The sequence below is a fragment of the Mustelus asterias genome, chromosome 11 (genome assembly GCF_964213995.1).
Source record: "Mustelus asterias chromosome 11, sMusAst1.hap1.1, whole genome shotgun sequence".
Classification (NCBI taxonomy): Eukaryota; Metazoa; Chordata; class Chondrichthyes; order Carcharhiniformes; family Triakidae; genus Mustelus; species Mustelus asterias.
Window position 1 is genome coordinate 40,787,825 of NC_135811.1, and position 16,648 is coordinate 40,804,472.

The 16,648-nt window shown below is 42.7% G+C and overlaps 1 protein-coding gene across 1 annotated transcript in view; it reads right to left on the minus strand.

Moving 5' to 3' along the window:
* Positions 1–8,819, minus strand: part of stk32c (serine/threonine kinase 32C) — a 331,278-nt gene extending 322,459 nt beyond the window's left edge. Inside the window, exon 1 of the mRNA XM_078224398.1 lies at positions 8,195–8,819. Coding sequence (XP_078080524.1) covers positions 8,195–8,246 — 52 coding nt within the window. The 5' untranslated portion in view covers positions 8,247–8,819. The remainder of the gene's footprint in view (positions 1–8,194) is intronic.
* Positions 8,820–16,648: the final 7,829 nt, after the last annotated feature.

Below are 16,648 nucleotides of genomic sequence, written 5' to 3' on the forward strand. Positions count from 1 at the left end.
GAGAATTTGGAATCAGCTGTGCACGAATAATTAATGCACAGGTTCAGGAAGTAATAAAAAGAAATGGAAAGAATGTTGATTTTTATCTCAAGGGCTGGAATGCAAAGAAGAGGAAGTTATGCCTTAGTTGTGTGGGACATTGGTCAGGCTCCATCTCAAATACAGAATTCAGTCTTGGGCACTTCAGGGAGAATATATTAGCCTTGGAAGTGCAGCTCATATTCACAACAGTGATACAAGAGCTAAAAGGGTTCAATTATGCAGAGGGAGGTTGCATAAACTTGGTTAGGACTGCTGCCTCACAGTGCCAGGGAGGACCCGGGTTCGATTCCCGGCTTGGGTCACTGTCTGTGTGGGGTCTGCACGTGTTGCCCGTGTCTGCATGGGTTTCCTCTGGGTGCCGGATCCGGTTTCCTCCCACAATCCAAAAGACATGCTGGTTAGGTGCATTGGCCATGCTAAATTCTCCCTCAGTGTACCCGAACAGGCGTTGGAGTGTGGCGACTGGGAAATTTTCACAGTAACTTCATTGCAGTGTTAATGTAAGCCTATTTGTGACACTAATAAATAAACTTTAGTTCAGAGGTAATTAAATTGAGGCACATGACATAAAAAGAATAGACACAGGGAAGGATTTTCAATCTAGGGTGCTAACAGCTGGATCATTTCAGATCCTGACCCTATGCTGCGCGAGTGTCAGTGATGCAATGTGATTCTTAAAGACAAACATCCTAACTGGCCCAGAGGCAAATCTGGTAGCCAATTAATGACGGCAGGAGTGGCCTGGAGATGGGATCCCGTGACAGGAAAAGCCAACAGCAACCATTACGGGGTCTCCCATTGTCTGGAGAAATGGAGCAGGCAGGAGAGCAGAGGATCGGCGGCTTCAAGGTTCACCCAGGTATCCAAACACTCACTCCAAACGATGGACACTTTGCACCATTGCATGAACCATAAGATGTAGGAACAAAAGTAGGTCATTCGGTCCATCTAGTCTGGTCCGCTATTCAATGAGACCATGACTGATCTGATGTGATAATCCTCAACTCCACTTTCCTGCCTTATCCCCATAACCTTGGATTCCCTTACTGATACACGTTTTTTTAATAGACACAAGTTTTCATCAACAGCCACAACAAATAATAGTTCTCAAATGTGCTCCCCAATGTACACTAATGTGTCTAAGGTCATACACTGTTTCCCTTATTAACAGTGAAAATTTGACTGTGTCCTTCCACCAGTCTGTTTAAAAAGCTCCTCAATGAGTTTATCAACCGGTGGATTTAAGGCATGAGGGTTTCCAGCTCCCCAAACTCTTCCCACCACTGCCCTCCCTTTGAAAATTCCAACATGCCTGGAGGCACTGGAAGACTGACAATCCATCGGAGCAATGCACACCCATATCTGACCTTGCCTCTGTGGGTGATTGAAAGTCCAGCTCAGAGAATCTATTTCCTCCGACGGAGGATTCCAGAGCAAGGGAACTGGGCAATTTAGGAGTGAGATCAGGAAAACATGTTTTCCACACACAGGACAGTGGAAATCTGGAACTGTCTCCTTCCTAAATCGGTTGTGGAAATTGGGGTTCAATTGAAATTTCAAGACTGTGATTGACAGAATTTGGTTAGGTAAGGAGAGTGTTACGGTACTGAGCAGAAATCTCAAAGTACGTTATGAAGTCCAACTGGATCCCAAAGTTTTTCTATTTTTGGCATTAGAGTGAGGATAAGGTGTTTCACTCCAGATGTGATTCTATTGACACACTAGGAAGCTTTTCATGAAATAAAGCTTAAGTATAAAGGATGAATTAGTTTAACTTTTACCAATTGAAATACTTAAACATGACAAGATACAATTCTTAACTGCTAAGCTATTTCTATTAGTTCCAATTCAAACAATATTCCTGTTATGGACGTAAATCCTCTTTAAAATCAGTTAACGACATACAGGCTTATGTGCTGTACTTGTTAACAATCCTAGAACTTTTTGAACACCTCTGGAGAGAGAAAGAGACAGAGAGACAGGCACCTGATCCTGACAGTTCCAAGCAGCAGCATCCAGAGAGAGAGAGAGAGAGACAAAAAGACACCTCTTTGCTTCTTTCAGGACCAGGTAGAAATTGATTGTGTTAAAATCAAAGAAAACTGTGTGTTTTCTCTGCAAGCTTAGTTCTGCCCATTCACATGACTCTGTCTCTCGTCAATCAACCTAATCAAACCCGACTCTGAAACCTTAGGGGAAAAACCAAAATAAACAAAAATACATTAATTCAGATTAAAACAAACACATTCCCAACTAAAATCAATCATTAGCCTGCATTCTCAGCATGCGAGCTGCCTGGTGCAGACAAATCAGCATAGTGTAAATCAAAGCTAAATTTTAAACATACCCCTTACAAGAAACATGATGTAAATACATTTCTTATAGACATAGTATCACCACAACAGCAAGAGATACAGCAAGTGTGAGGTAATTCACTTTGGTAGGAATAACAGATGTGTTGAGTATAGGGCTAACGGGAGGACTTTGAATAGTGTGGAGGAGCAGAGGGATCTAGGTGTATGTGTGCATAGATCCCTGAAAGTTGGGAATCAAGTAGATAAGGTTGTTAAGAAGGCATATGGTGTCTTGGCGTTTATTGGTAGGGGGATTGAATTTAGGAGTCGTAGCGTTATGTTGCAACTGTACACAACTCTGGTGCGGCCGCACTTGGAGTACTGTGTGCAGTTCTGGTCCCCACATTACAGGAAGGATGTGGAGGCTTTGGAGAGGGTGCAGAGGAGGTTTACCAGGATGTTGCCTGGTATGGAGGGGAGATCCTATGAGGAGAGGCTGAGGGATTTGGGATTGTTTTCGCTGGAAAGGCGGCGGCTAAGAGGGGATCTTATTGAAACATATAAGATGATTAGAGGTTTAGATAGGGTGGATAGTGATAGCCTTTTTCCTCTGATGGAGAAATCCAGCACGAGGGGGCATGGCTTTAAATTGAGGGGGGGTAGTTATAGAACCGATGTCAGGGGTAGGTTCTTTACCCAGAGGGTGGTGAGGGATTGGAATGCCCTGCCAGCATCAGTAGTAAATGCGCCTAGTTTGGGGGTGTTTAAGAGATCCGTAGATAGGTTCATGGACGATAAGAAATTGGTTTAGGTTGGAGGGTCACAGTTTTTTTTTTAACTGGTCGGTGCAACATCGTGGGCCGAAGGGCCTGTTCTGCGCTGTAATGTTCTATGTTCTATACGGACCAACAACTGAGAAATTGACAAATCAGCCACAGTATAATTAAATAACACAATAAGTTCAATTGAGTCATAATTGTAAAACTAGAATGTAAAGGCCTTCATCGTGAAAACAAATCTCAGGAAACTTCCAAATTTAGAAGTGAATAAATTAATATGCTTATACGGATCTGCTTATTTTGAAGTGATTAGTTGCAGCAAAAAGTTAACAGTGCACTACTTTTCTTTTGAACAGCTGCAGTTAGCAACAAATAAAAGAATTCTGTTTCATGAGCAAATACAGGTAAACTTATAAAACAATTGATGCAAAGTGCACTAGTCCAGTACCTTCCACTGTACTGTTGAATTCATTATTTTCTGTCTATGTTGACTGCACAAAGACACAGGTGCTTTGGAAAAAGCCTTTATTTTCTTTCTCGCAATGGTCTCTGTACGACCAAAGTGAAACTGGGGATTATTCTAAAAGGGATTAATTGGTTATCTGGTTATTACATCATTAGGTTCCAAGAAATGGCCATGTGACCTGAGGTTACTATGGTAATGGTAGCTGAAGCAAAAAGTTGCACTATTGCAGAAGATACTGACGCATGGGATTGAGGGTGATTTAGCGGTTTGGATCAGGAATTGGCTAGCTGTAAGACGACAGGGTGGTGGTTGATGGGAAATGTTCATCCTGGAGTTCAGTTACTAGTGGTGTACCGCAAGGATCTGTTCTGGAGCCACTGCTGTTTGTCATTTTTATAAATGACCTGGATGAGGGGGTAGAAGGATGGGTTAGTAAATTTGCGGATGACACTAAAGTCGGTGGAGTTCTGGACAGTGTGGAAGGATGTTGCAGGTTACAGAGGGACATAGATAAGCTGCAGAGCTGGGCTGAGAAGTGGCAAATGGAGTTTAATGCGGAAAAGCGAGAGGTGATTCACTTTGGAAGGAGTAACAGGATTACAGAGTACTGGGCTAATGGTAAGATACTTGGTAGTGTGGATGAGCAGAGAGATCCCGGTGTCCATGTGCATAGATCCCTGAAAGTTGGCACCCAGGTTGATAGGGTTGTTAAGAAGGCGTACGGTGTGTTAGTTTTTATTGGTAGAGGGATTGAGTTTCGGAGCCATGAGGTCATGTTGCAGCTGTACAAAACTCTGGTGCGGCCACACTTGGAGTATTGTGTACCGTTCTGGTCGCCGCATTATAGGAAGGATGTGGAAGCATTGGAAAGGGTGCAGAGGAGATTTACTAGGATGTTGCCTGGTATGGTGGGAAGGTCTTATGAGGAAAGGGTGAGGGACTTGAGGATGTTTTCGTTAGAGAGAAGAAGGTTAAGAGGTGACTTAATAGAGGCATACAAGATGATCAGAGGATTAGATAGGGTGGACAGTGAGAGCCTTTTTCCTCGGATGGTGATGGCTAGCACAAGGGGACATAGCTTTAAATTGAGGGGGTGATAGATATAGGACAGATGTCAGAGGTAGGTTCTTTACTCAGAGTAGTAAGGGCGTGGAATGCCCTGCCTGCAACAGTAGTGGACTCACCAACATTAAGGGCATTTAAATGGTCATTGGATAAACATATGGATGATATTGGAATAGTGTAGGTTAAATGGGCTTTAGATTGGTTTCACAGGTCGACGCAACATCGAGGGCCAAAGAGCCTGTACTGCGCTGTAATGTTCTATGTTCTAAGTAAGTAGAAAGCTAACTGTAGTGGCGTCGGGTTCTAAATCTGTCTTGTGACAGGCAGTTCATAACACAGAAATTGTACTAGGAGAGCAAGCCAAGCTCTCTACAAATAGTTTTCTATTCAACAGTAAGAAGAAAATACAACTTCAGATTGTCTTGGTGAGGCAAGCCAAGTATTTGTTTCAGAGAATTGGACCGTTTGGATGTGATGTTTGTTCAGTTAAGGAGGAACTCTCAAAAGATATGCCATCAGGGCTGTTGTGACGCAGGGGAGAGAGGGTTTATGAACATGTGCCTTATTGGTATTCACTATGTACGGGGACTTCAGATGGACTGCAACTGGTGGTGAATGCGATTCAAGAGCCAAAAGGATTGAGTGGGAAGTGAGAGGTCCTAGGAAGATGAGTTAGAAAGAGTGTAAGATGACACATGGTGCCACATTCATGTGGGAAGTAATGCAAGGGCTTGTAACTACATGAGGCATATCCAAGTTCCATCAACTACTGAAAGTGAGATTTACCTTTTTAATTGAAATATCCTTCACCTGTTAAGTGATGTCTGAAATACGTTGATTTGTCACAGTAAAGGTTTACAGTAAAGGCAGCGAAATCTTGCCCGACGGGGCTACACACATCTCCAAAAGGTGTTTCTAGTGCTGGGTGACTGTCTTTAAGGAATTATTTCGTTGGACATTTTTGTTCTTTTAAAAACATCATTGTGGGCCATTCCTTCAATAATGCAAACTTTCATTGAATCATAGAATCTACAGCATGGAAACAGGCCCTTTGGCCCAAAGTGGTCCATGCCGAGCAAAATGCCCATCTAAGCTAACTCCATTTGATTGCATTTGGTCCATATCCCTCTAAACCTTTCCCATCCATGCATCTGTCCAAACGCCTTTTAAATGTTGTCAATGTCCGTGCCTCAAACACTTCCTCCGGCAGCTCATTCCACATATGTACCACCCTCTGTGTAAAAAAAATTGCTCCTCAGGTTCCCATTAATTCTTACCCTCAACCTCGAAAACAAAATCATCAAACATGTGATATCGACAACTGGAACCTATTACATCAGTCACAACAATAACTTTATATATCACCATCAACAAAATAAAATGTCATCCAAACATTTGAATTAGGAGCAGGAGTAAGCCATTTGGCCCCTCGAGCCTGCTCCACCATTCTCTAAGACCATGGATGATCTTCAACCCCGCAATCCTACTGACATCCAATATCCTCTCATCCCCTTGTTAATCAATGATCTAACGAGCTCTACCTTAAAAATATTCAAAGCCTCTGCTTTCACTGCCTTTTGCGGAAGAGCATTCCAGAGAAAAAAAAAGTCTCATCTGCCTTAAATGAGCGATCCCTTATTTTCAAACAGTGGCTTCTAGTTCTAACTTCTCCAATAAGAGGAAACATCCTCTCCGCATCCACCCTGTCAAAACCCCTCAGGATCTTAAAAGGTGTCAATCAAGTTGCTGCTTACTCTTTTAAACTCTCGTGGATACAAACCTAAACTCTCCAACCTTACCTCATAAGACAACCCACCCATTCCTGGTATTAGTCCCAACGCACTTCACGGCAGCAGCATCAAATACAAAAGGAGATATTAGGGGAGATAATCAAAATTGTGTTGAGCCTTTTAAAGGAGAAAAGAAAGGAAGACATGCTGAGAATTTTAAGGAGGAAATTCCAGAGTTTAGAGTCCAGGTAGATGAAGGCATGGCCGCCAGTTATATAGCAATTAAACTCAGGAATGCTCATGAAGCCAGAATTTGGGGAGCACAGATATCTTAGGGGGTTGTGCGGCTGGACGGGATCTAGAAATAGGGAGGAGTGAGGCCATGGAGGGATTTGAAAACAAAGATAAGAATTTTAAAATTGAGATAGTGCATAACTGGGAATCAACGAGTACAGAGATGATGGGTGAACCAGATTCCACACATGTTAGGACACAGGCTGCAGAGTTTTAGATTACTTTAATTTTACAGAGGGTAAAATGAGGATGGTTAGCCAAGTGTGCTTCGGAATGGTTGGGACGTGGAGCTCTGAGGCAAATCAGAATGGGGAGGTGACAATTTCAAGAACTGGGAGCAAAGAGGGAGGCTATATTTGCAAGGATGGGTCCGTTTTTTTTTAAAGCGATGGCAGATTTGAAGGAAAGGTGAACAGTACCTGCGAAGAGAACCATTTACAACGTCGCAATGGCCAATGGGTGCAGATTGAATACCTTTCACAAAACAATGGTATAGAAAGTCTTCAAAAAAAATGCAACACAGGATAGAACACTCATAGAAAGAAACCTGTGCAAATAGTTAAATACTGAAAGCAACAGCAAAAAGCAGAGTAATTATTTCTGAGTCCAGTGTAATATATTATGACCCAAATTGCATGCTTTATCATCCAGCTACCAAAATATACAAACTTCAATCAGAGTTCTGTTGGTTATTCCGTCACTGATAAATGTGCAGTAATCCAGAGAAAATATTGTTACTTTACTCATCTTGTATTTAAGAAACAATTTCAGACTCTGTGTTAAAAGAACATACTGAAAGTTCACTGTTCTTTTCACCCATGAACGTCGAACGACATGGTTAAAAACTGGCATTATAAAGTTTTCAGTACTATACTGAAAAGAATGCACGTATTGTGAATGTGTACACTGCAATTGCAATACTGTAGGTTGTTTCCTTCACAAACAGCATTGTGTGCAGATTAGCATCCAGCACATCAGAAAGGATCTGGCAGTGAAATAGGCTGCAGCATTAAATAAGTACCCATTAAAGTATTATCCATATTACTGACAAATCCAATTAGGCATCGATGTAATAATGCTGTACAGGAGCGCAGTAAATGTGCTTAAGGTAAAACAACATCAGAGTTCCGGCTCTGTATCTGGTTTAAAAAAAAAGAATAATATATACAGAAAACTCGTGACTAATTGTGTTTCCTTAGAGTCTGTGGTGCTGTATTTGGATTCTTCCTGGGGTTTCAATGGTAAATACACTGTCACAACATCTGTCCTTTCCTGAAGGTTTTCTTTTAACATTCTATCTGCTATTCTAAATAAGTAGAAAAAGTGGAAGCTGCAGAGTGGAAAATAACTTTACAAAATTAAATGGTATCCCCTAAATCGTGTGCACCCTGAAAAGTTACTGAAAGTGAAGGGGGTTGCACTAATATAAAGCAATCTTATGCACACAAACAGGAGGGTTGGAGGTGGAAAATAACACATCACATAACATAGAGCAACAAATCAATTGGCAGGAGCGGTTCTTACCTCCCTCCTTTTCATCAAAAACTGGCCGCTTTGAAGAACTGTTCGCTCCCATCCTCTCTCTCACCTCTGCTACATTTAAGGAGCCGAGCCGCTGGCATTCCTTAGTTGGTTCAGCAAGGGGGGAGCTGTGCAGTACTTGGAAGCGAGCATCTCCTTCCCAGTCACTTGTGCCTCACGGCCATAACGTGAGGGATACAGAAGGTGCTCCTGTGTGTGTACAATTGGGAAAGGCGGCTGTGCTGAATGGAAAACTACTAGCTGGAGCCCTGGGCAATCAGACAGCGGCTCTGGAGGTAACCCGCTCGCTTATTCCCACACCACTGCCGCTGGTACATCGCGGGGAGCAAATGAGTTGGGCTTGCCTTTTTTCCTCTCTTCCTCCTCCTCCTCCTCTCTATGCAAAACGGATTTCCAAACAGCTGAAAACACAACTTTTCCGGCGGCTATCAGAATGCAGTGTGGTCACAGAGGAGGAGGAGGGTGGCTGGGCGGACGGTGTTGCTGAGCAGACTCAGCCCTTTGCCTTTGGGGGAAGAGCTGGCGCCCCGCTCACACTGGGGCTTGCCCATTGTACAGAAGCGAGCCAGGCGGCGGGCGACGTGATGGCAATCCACTGGATCCCGCCCCCTCTGCCTGCCCTCATTGGCTGCCTGGCCGGCCTCCCCGGGCCGTCCCTCCAGCCCATTGGCTGCTCGTCCAGTCAGTCGGAGGATCCGTCCAGCCGTGATCGCAGCTCTCGAGGTAAAGGAGTCTGCTGGGTTCGCCTTTCTGTAGCCTCAATTGGATGGATGCGTGTGTGCACAGCAAAAAATATTACATTGCCAAGGTGATTCGACCCTCCTTATTATCACCCAATTGAATTTGGTATTTGTAGAGGGGGGAAATAATATCAAATCGAGATTACGGCTGCACTAGTTTGGAATTTGAGATTCCAAGGATCCCTGATATATATATATAATATACAAAATCAGAGAAGAGTAAAAGCCTGAAAACATTGAGCAGAACCACTTCCAGAGCTGGTAAAGTGCAAATCAACAAAGAGTCGTTCAGCAGCCTAGCCTAATGAGATCCTGCCCCTATTTACCAATCAGTTTGCAATGTATGTAGCCTGTATCCTTCCCCTAAGGTGTAACATTGACAAAAATGTGGAAGGACTGTGCACAGCCTTGGTAACCCCACGAGGTATTCATGCATTGCAGGCTCCTTCCGACTTTCGATCTTGCGGTTATCTATCACACCCACATCCCTGTGACAAATATCCATGATTCTGAAACATGAGAGAGCCTTGTTGATCCGCAAATCAAGAATTTTCAGCAAAGAAATATAGCTCAGAACTCCTCATGTAACTACGTGCAAGCAGCGACAGCTCCCCTTGGGCAATCCCAGTTGGACAATCTCGAACCAGCAGCTCACCACAAGAGATTTTACAAGATTACACTGAGTTTGCTGCCTCACTGGAAGGGTAATTTCTATCTATCCATCGTTGCAATGCATTTACACCTAGATAAATCGGCACTTGATACTAAGCACAGATAGTAGACAATGTGTTATAGTTCAGTAGGGATTTATCTTTTTGACCATTTTTTTGCTATTATATATGTTGGGAGCATTAATGGTCCCTTGCTGAAGTACGGTTATGCAACAAAATAATGTGTGTTCTCCATTTTGATCTATCATACATTTCAGTCAATTGGGTAAAGTACATTATCAGTAATTTTGCACACTCCAGTCAATTTATTTTACCTCAAATTTGTGTTTCCTCAATGTTCTAAATATTCTCTAATGGAGGTACTAGACAATGTCAACCTCACAAAAAGTGCCCATTTGATCCCTTACGATTGTTATGGACAGGAAGAGGATTAATTTAAACAGCCCTGATTTCTCCCCTCACTACCCATCTGTAGACAGATTTTGATTTCCCTCTTTATACATGGTCTTTTCCTCAATCCTTCAGTTCAGAGTGAACCAATCCTCTATTAATAACCATGCAGCAAACATGCAGTGAGGTAAAAGATGAGGGTTGGTTTATTTTCCACCCACACAAAGTGCTGGAAGGGGTTTTGGAACATCCACCCCTTTCACACTCGTGCAACAAAAGAAGAATGAGGGAAAGAAATGGGTTCAGGGCAAGAGCACGATAAAAATAAGAGTTATGGCTTCGCATGAGTCCAGAGTCAAAAGTCCAGTGGTGTATTCCTTCATGGGGTAGTGGGCAAAAACTGTTTCATCTTTCCAGAAGTGAGGAATTCCGCAATGGAAGAAGACACTCAGAGATGAATTAGTCTTATCTGCACCAGTACAGGAGTTCCAATGTTTCCAGTAGTTCACAGTGTAGCTGAGGGCCAGGCAATTTACCTGGACAGAGCTCTTTCTGCAGTTATCTGTTGGATTCAATGGGAAGACAGATTATTGCTTGAATGGGTGCAAATTGAGGTGGATCCTCAGCGAGACCCTGGTGTCCTCATGCATCAGTCACAGAAAGTAAGCAGGTGTTAAAGAAGACAAATGGTATGTTGGTCTTCATAGTGAGAGGATTTGAGCATAGGGATAGTGATGTTTTGCTGCAATTGTATAGGGTGTTGGAGAGGCCACACCTAGAATATTGTGTGCAGTTTTGGTCTCCTTATCTGAGGAAGGATGTCCTTGTTTTAGAGGGAGTACAGCGAAGGTGTACCAGGCTGATTCCTGGGATGGCAGGTTTGTCATACGAGGAGAGACTAAGTCAGTTAGGATTATGTTCACTGGAGTGTAGAAGAGTGAGAGGGGATCTTATGGACACTATAAAATTCTGACAGGGTTAGACAGGGTAGATTCAGAAAGGCTGTTGCCAATACTGGGGGAATCCAGTACTATGGGTCGTAATTTGAGGATAAGGGATAAACATTTTAGAACTGAGGTGAGGAGAAATTTCTTCACCCAGTGGGTGTTGAATGTGTGGAATTCACTACCACAGAAGGTAGTCGAGGCCAAACCGTTATCTGATTTCTAGGAGGAATTAGATATAGTTCTTGGGGCTAAAGGGATCAAGGGATACAGAGGGAGGTGGGGGGGCGGCGAGAGGGGGATCAGGATATTGAACCCGGTGACCAGCCATGATCAAAATGAATGGTGGAGCAGGCTCAAAGGGTCGAATGGCCTACTCCTGCTTCTAATTTCTATGATTCAGTTCCACACTGCAATATTACAGATTCTAACAGTTTGGGGGAGGTCATGTCGCAAACACCCCACCTCTTCTCCTGGGTTTTGAACAAAAGATGTATTTTCCCCATGTCTGGAATCATGAGCCGTTCAATAGAGGAGTCAGGGTCCCTTTCGTTCTTGCAGAAATGACCAGAGCTCTGTCTTAGTGACGCAAAGCATGTGATGCATTTCTTTGGAATTTAATTTTCTACAGTCACAGGGGAAATTAATGAATCTTTACAGATAACAAGGTCTCTGCTGGTTTTCTAAAGGCTAGAAATTCCTCCGATGTGAGTCATGGTTAGTCAAGGTAAAGCTATTGTCCACTTTCAAAATAAAAATAATAATTTTGTAAAGTAGCCAGGTTCAAGTAGATATGTTTTCCTTTCTGTCTTCCAGATGGGACACAACGCAGAAAATTGTGGGTTTTTTTCCGCAAACTGTCAGATCATATTCTGGGGGTGAATAATCAACATGGGGAATGGGGGCGGGGGTTGATAGTCAACACTGTGAAGTGCCACAAATAACAAGAAGATATTAACAAACTTGCACAGTAGACATAAAATCGACAAATGAATTTCCTCATAAATAAATATGCGGTAATGCACTTTGACAAGGAAGTTAAGGAGGTTGCATCTGGAAAATAAGAATCTAAATAGGGTAGAGGAAACATATAAACAAATCACAGAGTAGCAACACAAAGTTTATTTCTAGAGAGATACAATTTAAAAGTAAATAAGTTATGTTAACACATGTCGAACATTGGTTAGACCACACATTGAGTACTTTTACAATTCTGGTTACTATACTATAAGAAAGTGTTCCAGCAGGAGGGGGTTACTTTAACAGCACTAATTTCTCCTCTCATCACCTGCCAGTAAACAGAAAGGTGCATTGATTTGACTCCCTCTTTATAAGCGGTGGCGCATTTCCCAACTGCACGGTTTTGGAGTGATCTAATTTTCTATTAATGACCCCACAGCAAACTCGAGATAGGATAAACTCAAAGTTAGTTTATTTGCATACTCTCAAAACATGGAAAGGAGAGTACAATATTGCCTTCTTTGTATTCATATAGTAAAAAAAGATAGAGAAAATACAGATTTACAGTGAGGAGACCACAGAGAAAAGAAATATTATTTTGTGGGTTTCAGAGTCCAGGATCAAAGTCCAATGAGGTATTCCTTCACGGAGGTTGGTGAGCTGAAAACCAAAGTTGTAGAATTTACTTTTCCGCTGGTGTTGACTTATCACAATGAGATAGGCATGAATCAGTCTTTAATCAGACGCATTGTAGGTGGGAACAGGTGTTCAACCTGAGCCAGAGCTCCTTGTCTGTGAGTTTGTTAGTCAGATGCTAAAAAGCAGGTTGAGACTTTGTAGTTTAGCAGGGCAATATTACTGGTTCCACAAGCCAGAGGTTCATGTCACATGAGTTCCACCTCTTCACACTGTCTTTGACAAGGGGTGTCCCTCATCTGAATTTCCCAACTGCACGGTTTTGGAGTGATCTAATGTCTCTACAATTAATAAGGGAAAAGAAGGTTGTGAGCTCCTTTGATTTAGCAGATAAGCAGATTCTTGTTGGCCAGCCTGGCTTATGAAATGCAGATGGCCTTTGTATAGCTCACTTTGAATTTGGTCTATGCAGCCCACAGGGGTGCATTAGTGGTGCTTCAGGAGTAACAAGGTGCAAGTTTCTCCAATACTGCCAGGTAGTTCCTGTTGTTTGGGATCACAAACATAGATTCCGGCATTTTAGGTCTTTGTCCAGTTTTTTAATGGTTTTCAGAGAAAGCAATGAGCACATCCCTATATACTTTATATTATAAAAATACAGGTTGAGGTCTTAGTCCCTCACAAAGGATACAGAGGCACTGGAGAGATGCAAAAACAAGTTATAAAGGATGATACTGGAAATGTGGGGAATATACCTATCAGAAGAGGATGAACAGGCTGGGTCTCTTTTCTCTTGAAAAAGGCTGAAAATGACCTAATAGAAGTCTTTTAAAATTCTGAAATGTTTTGATAGATTAGGTACAGATAGGATGCAAAATGAGAAGCCATCAATATAAGACAGTAAGCATAAAAATGAAATAAGGAATTCAAATGAAACTTTTTTACCCAGAGAGTTATGAGAACGTGGAACTTGTACCACAGCAAGAGGTTGAAATGACTGGTATTGATGTATTTGAGGGGAAGCTAGCTGGGTATATTAGGGAGAAGGGAACAGAGTTATGCTGACAGAGTTGGATGAGAAAAGATCAGCGGAACCTCAAATGGAGTATAAACATGGCCATGTACTGGTTGGTCCAAGTCACCTGTTTCTGTGCGACATATCCTGTGCAACCCTATGTTTGACGTACATGCTGAATTTCCTTCTCCTCTCTTTGTTAATATTAATCAAGGAAAAGTGAACACGATATTTAACTGATGTGAATAGCTTTCCCTGTTTGATTATGTTACTCCTTAACTATAAATGTTGGTACAATTTTTAAAGAGTTAAGATAATAATGGATGGAATTTAGCGAGTTTGGAAGTTGGAGGCGTTTAATCAGGCAGGATGCTGGGGTCTCCACTGCCTTCCCACCTCCATCCAGTGAAATCCAGGGCAGGAAAGCTTGTGCACAGCCTTCCCTCCCGGACATAAATAAGTTCTTAAGCTGGCAATTGGTGCCCACGTAAGGGCCTCATCCCACCATGGCTCATATTTAACCAGCAGCGAATGAGAGAGTCGCCATTTGGGGAGGTGCAAATTAAAACCTTGTTGGGTCTGCTTGCAAGTTTCCAGGAGGTCGGGGATTAATGGAGTCTTCTTCAAAGACACGCAGACCCAGCATAATGAATTGTGGAGAGGAGGGGGGACACTGAGGATCACCTCCCAGCCCTTTCTGCTGAACTCCTTTCAATTCTGTGACCCCCCCCCCCCCCCCCCCCCCCCCACCGCCCCATAACCCACATTCTGCTCTCATTCACCTTTATCCTGGGGTTCCGTGTCGATCCTAGGCCTCTGATGGGTGCATTACCAATAACTGCCACCACTCCTGGTGGCACTGACGGGCAATGGAAATCTGTAGGCCTCTGAGTGGCCAACAGCTCTCGGTGTCAAATTCTATCCCAGGGTCCTGAATCTTGGGGAAGGCTAGACACTGACCATTTAATATCAGCAGTCCTTTATCAATGGAGCTGATGCGGATCTCATTGGTTCTCCAGCCAGCGGGCAAGACTCCCCTCGCAAACATTACCAATTGGACCATTGGAGGGGGATTTAAACACACTTACCAGAATTCTACTGCCCTGCCCACCATGGGAATCGGAATGGGCGGGGAGTGGACTATGGAAAGGTCCTCGGGTGGGATTTTCTGGTCTCAGGTCAAACAAGGACGTAGAATCCCAGTAAATAATGTGGCAATGTGACACACACACCGGAAATTTTCCACCCAGCCTGCCACAGGAATTGTTGGGGGTGGGGGCAGACCATGCAAAGGTCCGTTGACCTCAGATGGGATTTTCTGGTTTTGGGGCGAGCGCGACCGGAAAATCCCACCCATGGACTCGGAAGGTTAATCTCCAATTTCTAATGTGTTGACTCATGTTAGCTGCGGTGGCCTCAATTGACTGGAAGTAGAAGGATGAGGGTGGAAATCAGCCATTGTTTGGAATTTTCCGATGTCGTACACCCTGCCACCACTGCCAGTGAGAACGGAGAATTTGGCAATCAGCCAAATCTCCATTCACAGCAGCAGAACCGAAGAATCCCAGCCATGGGCGAGATCGGAGCATTCCTGTCATTGTTTCCTAAACTGATTGTTATCTGTTGACCCTGCTGGAAAGTATGCATTTGTGGATGTAAGGTGAAATCAAAATCACCTTGTGTTATGTCCCATTATTAAAGAATCCTTCAACACTCATAATATAAAAAATGAACACTTGGGTGTGGCATCAGACGCTAACATGGGTCAGCAGCTTCAGAAGTGAAGGGGAAAAATAATAATTAAATTAATTAAAACCAGAAATTACCTGTAACAGCACAGTCTGAAACAGATAAATAATAATAGGTTTCAGAAATTCATCCTTCAAGTCTAAATATTTCAAGATTACAAATCTTCTTTATCACACCTTTTGACGAGAGCATTCATTAAATAGGAGCTGATGGAGGGGCAACACTCCGAAAGCTTGTGCTACCAAATAAACCTGTTGGACTTTAACCTGGTGTTGTGAGACTACTTACTGTAAATAGGAGCAAATTCAGATAACACAAAAATGATTTGCAAATTTAGCACACATAAGGCATTCAGTCACAATGTACATGTTTTTGCCACCTCCAAACTTGATTACTACTCGTGTTGCCAACTTTCCATTGCCTGTTCTCCACAGACTCATTTGTTCAGGATGCTGCCGGGAATTTGCTAGCAGCAACAGTTACAAGAATTTTAAAAAGCTCTGAAAGGTAGAAATCTGCTGGGACCCATTTCACAACTAAGGGGTCCTGTAATATATTTACTCCTCAGAGTCGCTACAGTGTTGCCTCTAAGTCTTAGAGCCAAGGCATTGCAGGAAACCTTTGTAAAGGCCGTTTAAATATCTTCACTGGACCTGGAAAAGACGTGTCCCAGACTTGATCACCAGCCCTGTATTGTGTGGTAACTATAAGCTGGATTTGACTTATCGTTATTTAATTTGGATTTTGTTTGGGAAAAGGAAGTTTTGTGAGTTCAGGGATCATAGATATATTTTGGAACAAGGAGTAACTTCTATATAAACTGAAAGCATGTTTAGTTATTCATGTACCTAAGTGTCTTCGAGTATTGTCGTCTTTTTTATTGTGTATTTTTCTTTTCTTTTAAGTTAATAAATTTTCTTTAATAATTGACTGTACAATGACAGGACTGGTTCCTCACTGGGTTTTATGTGACTCCACACAATATTCCAAAATATCTATATACCACCAAGAACCGGTGTTTCAAGTTGGGACATCCTTACAGGTAACATCTATGTGGTTCATGACAATGCACCTGCCTTTATCCTGTCTCCCTCCAAATTCCACTGATCCATCACCCTCATCCTTGTTGGTCTACTTCATTCTTACCTTTGTCCTTATATTCAGACCACCCCATGGATTGCTCCACTCTCCATCAAAATAATCTAGCTTCCTACATCTTTCAGTCAATCACCAGTTGGCCTCCTTGCAAATCCCACTTTCCTTTGCCTCAGTTCCAATGGCAATGATTTCAGTCACCCTTGTTCAACTTTTTGGAACTCCTTCCCTAAAGC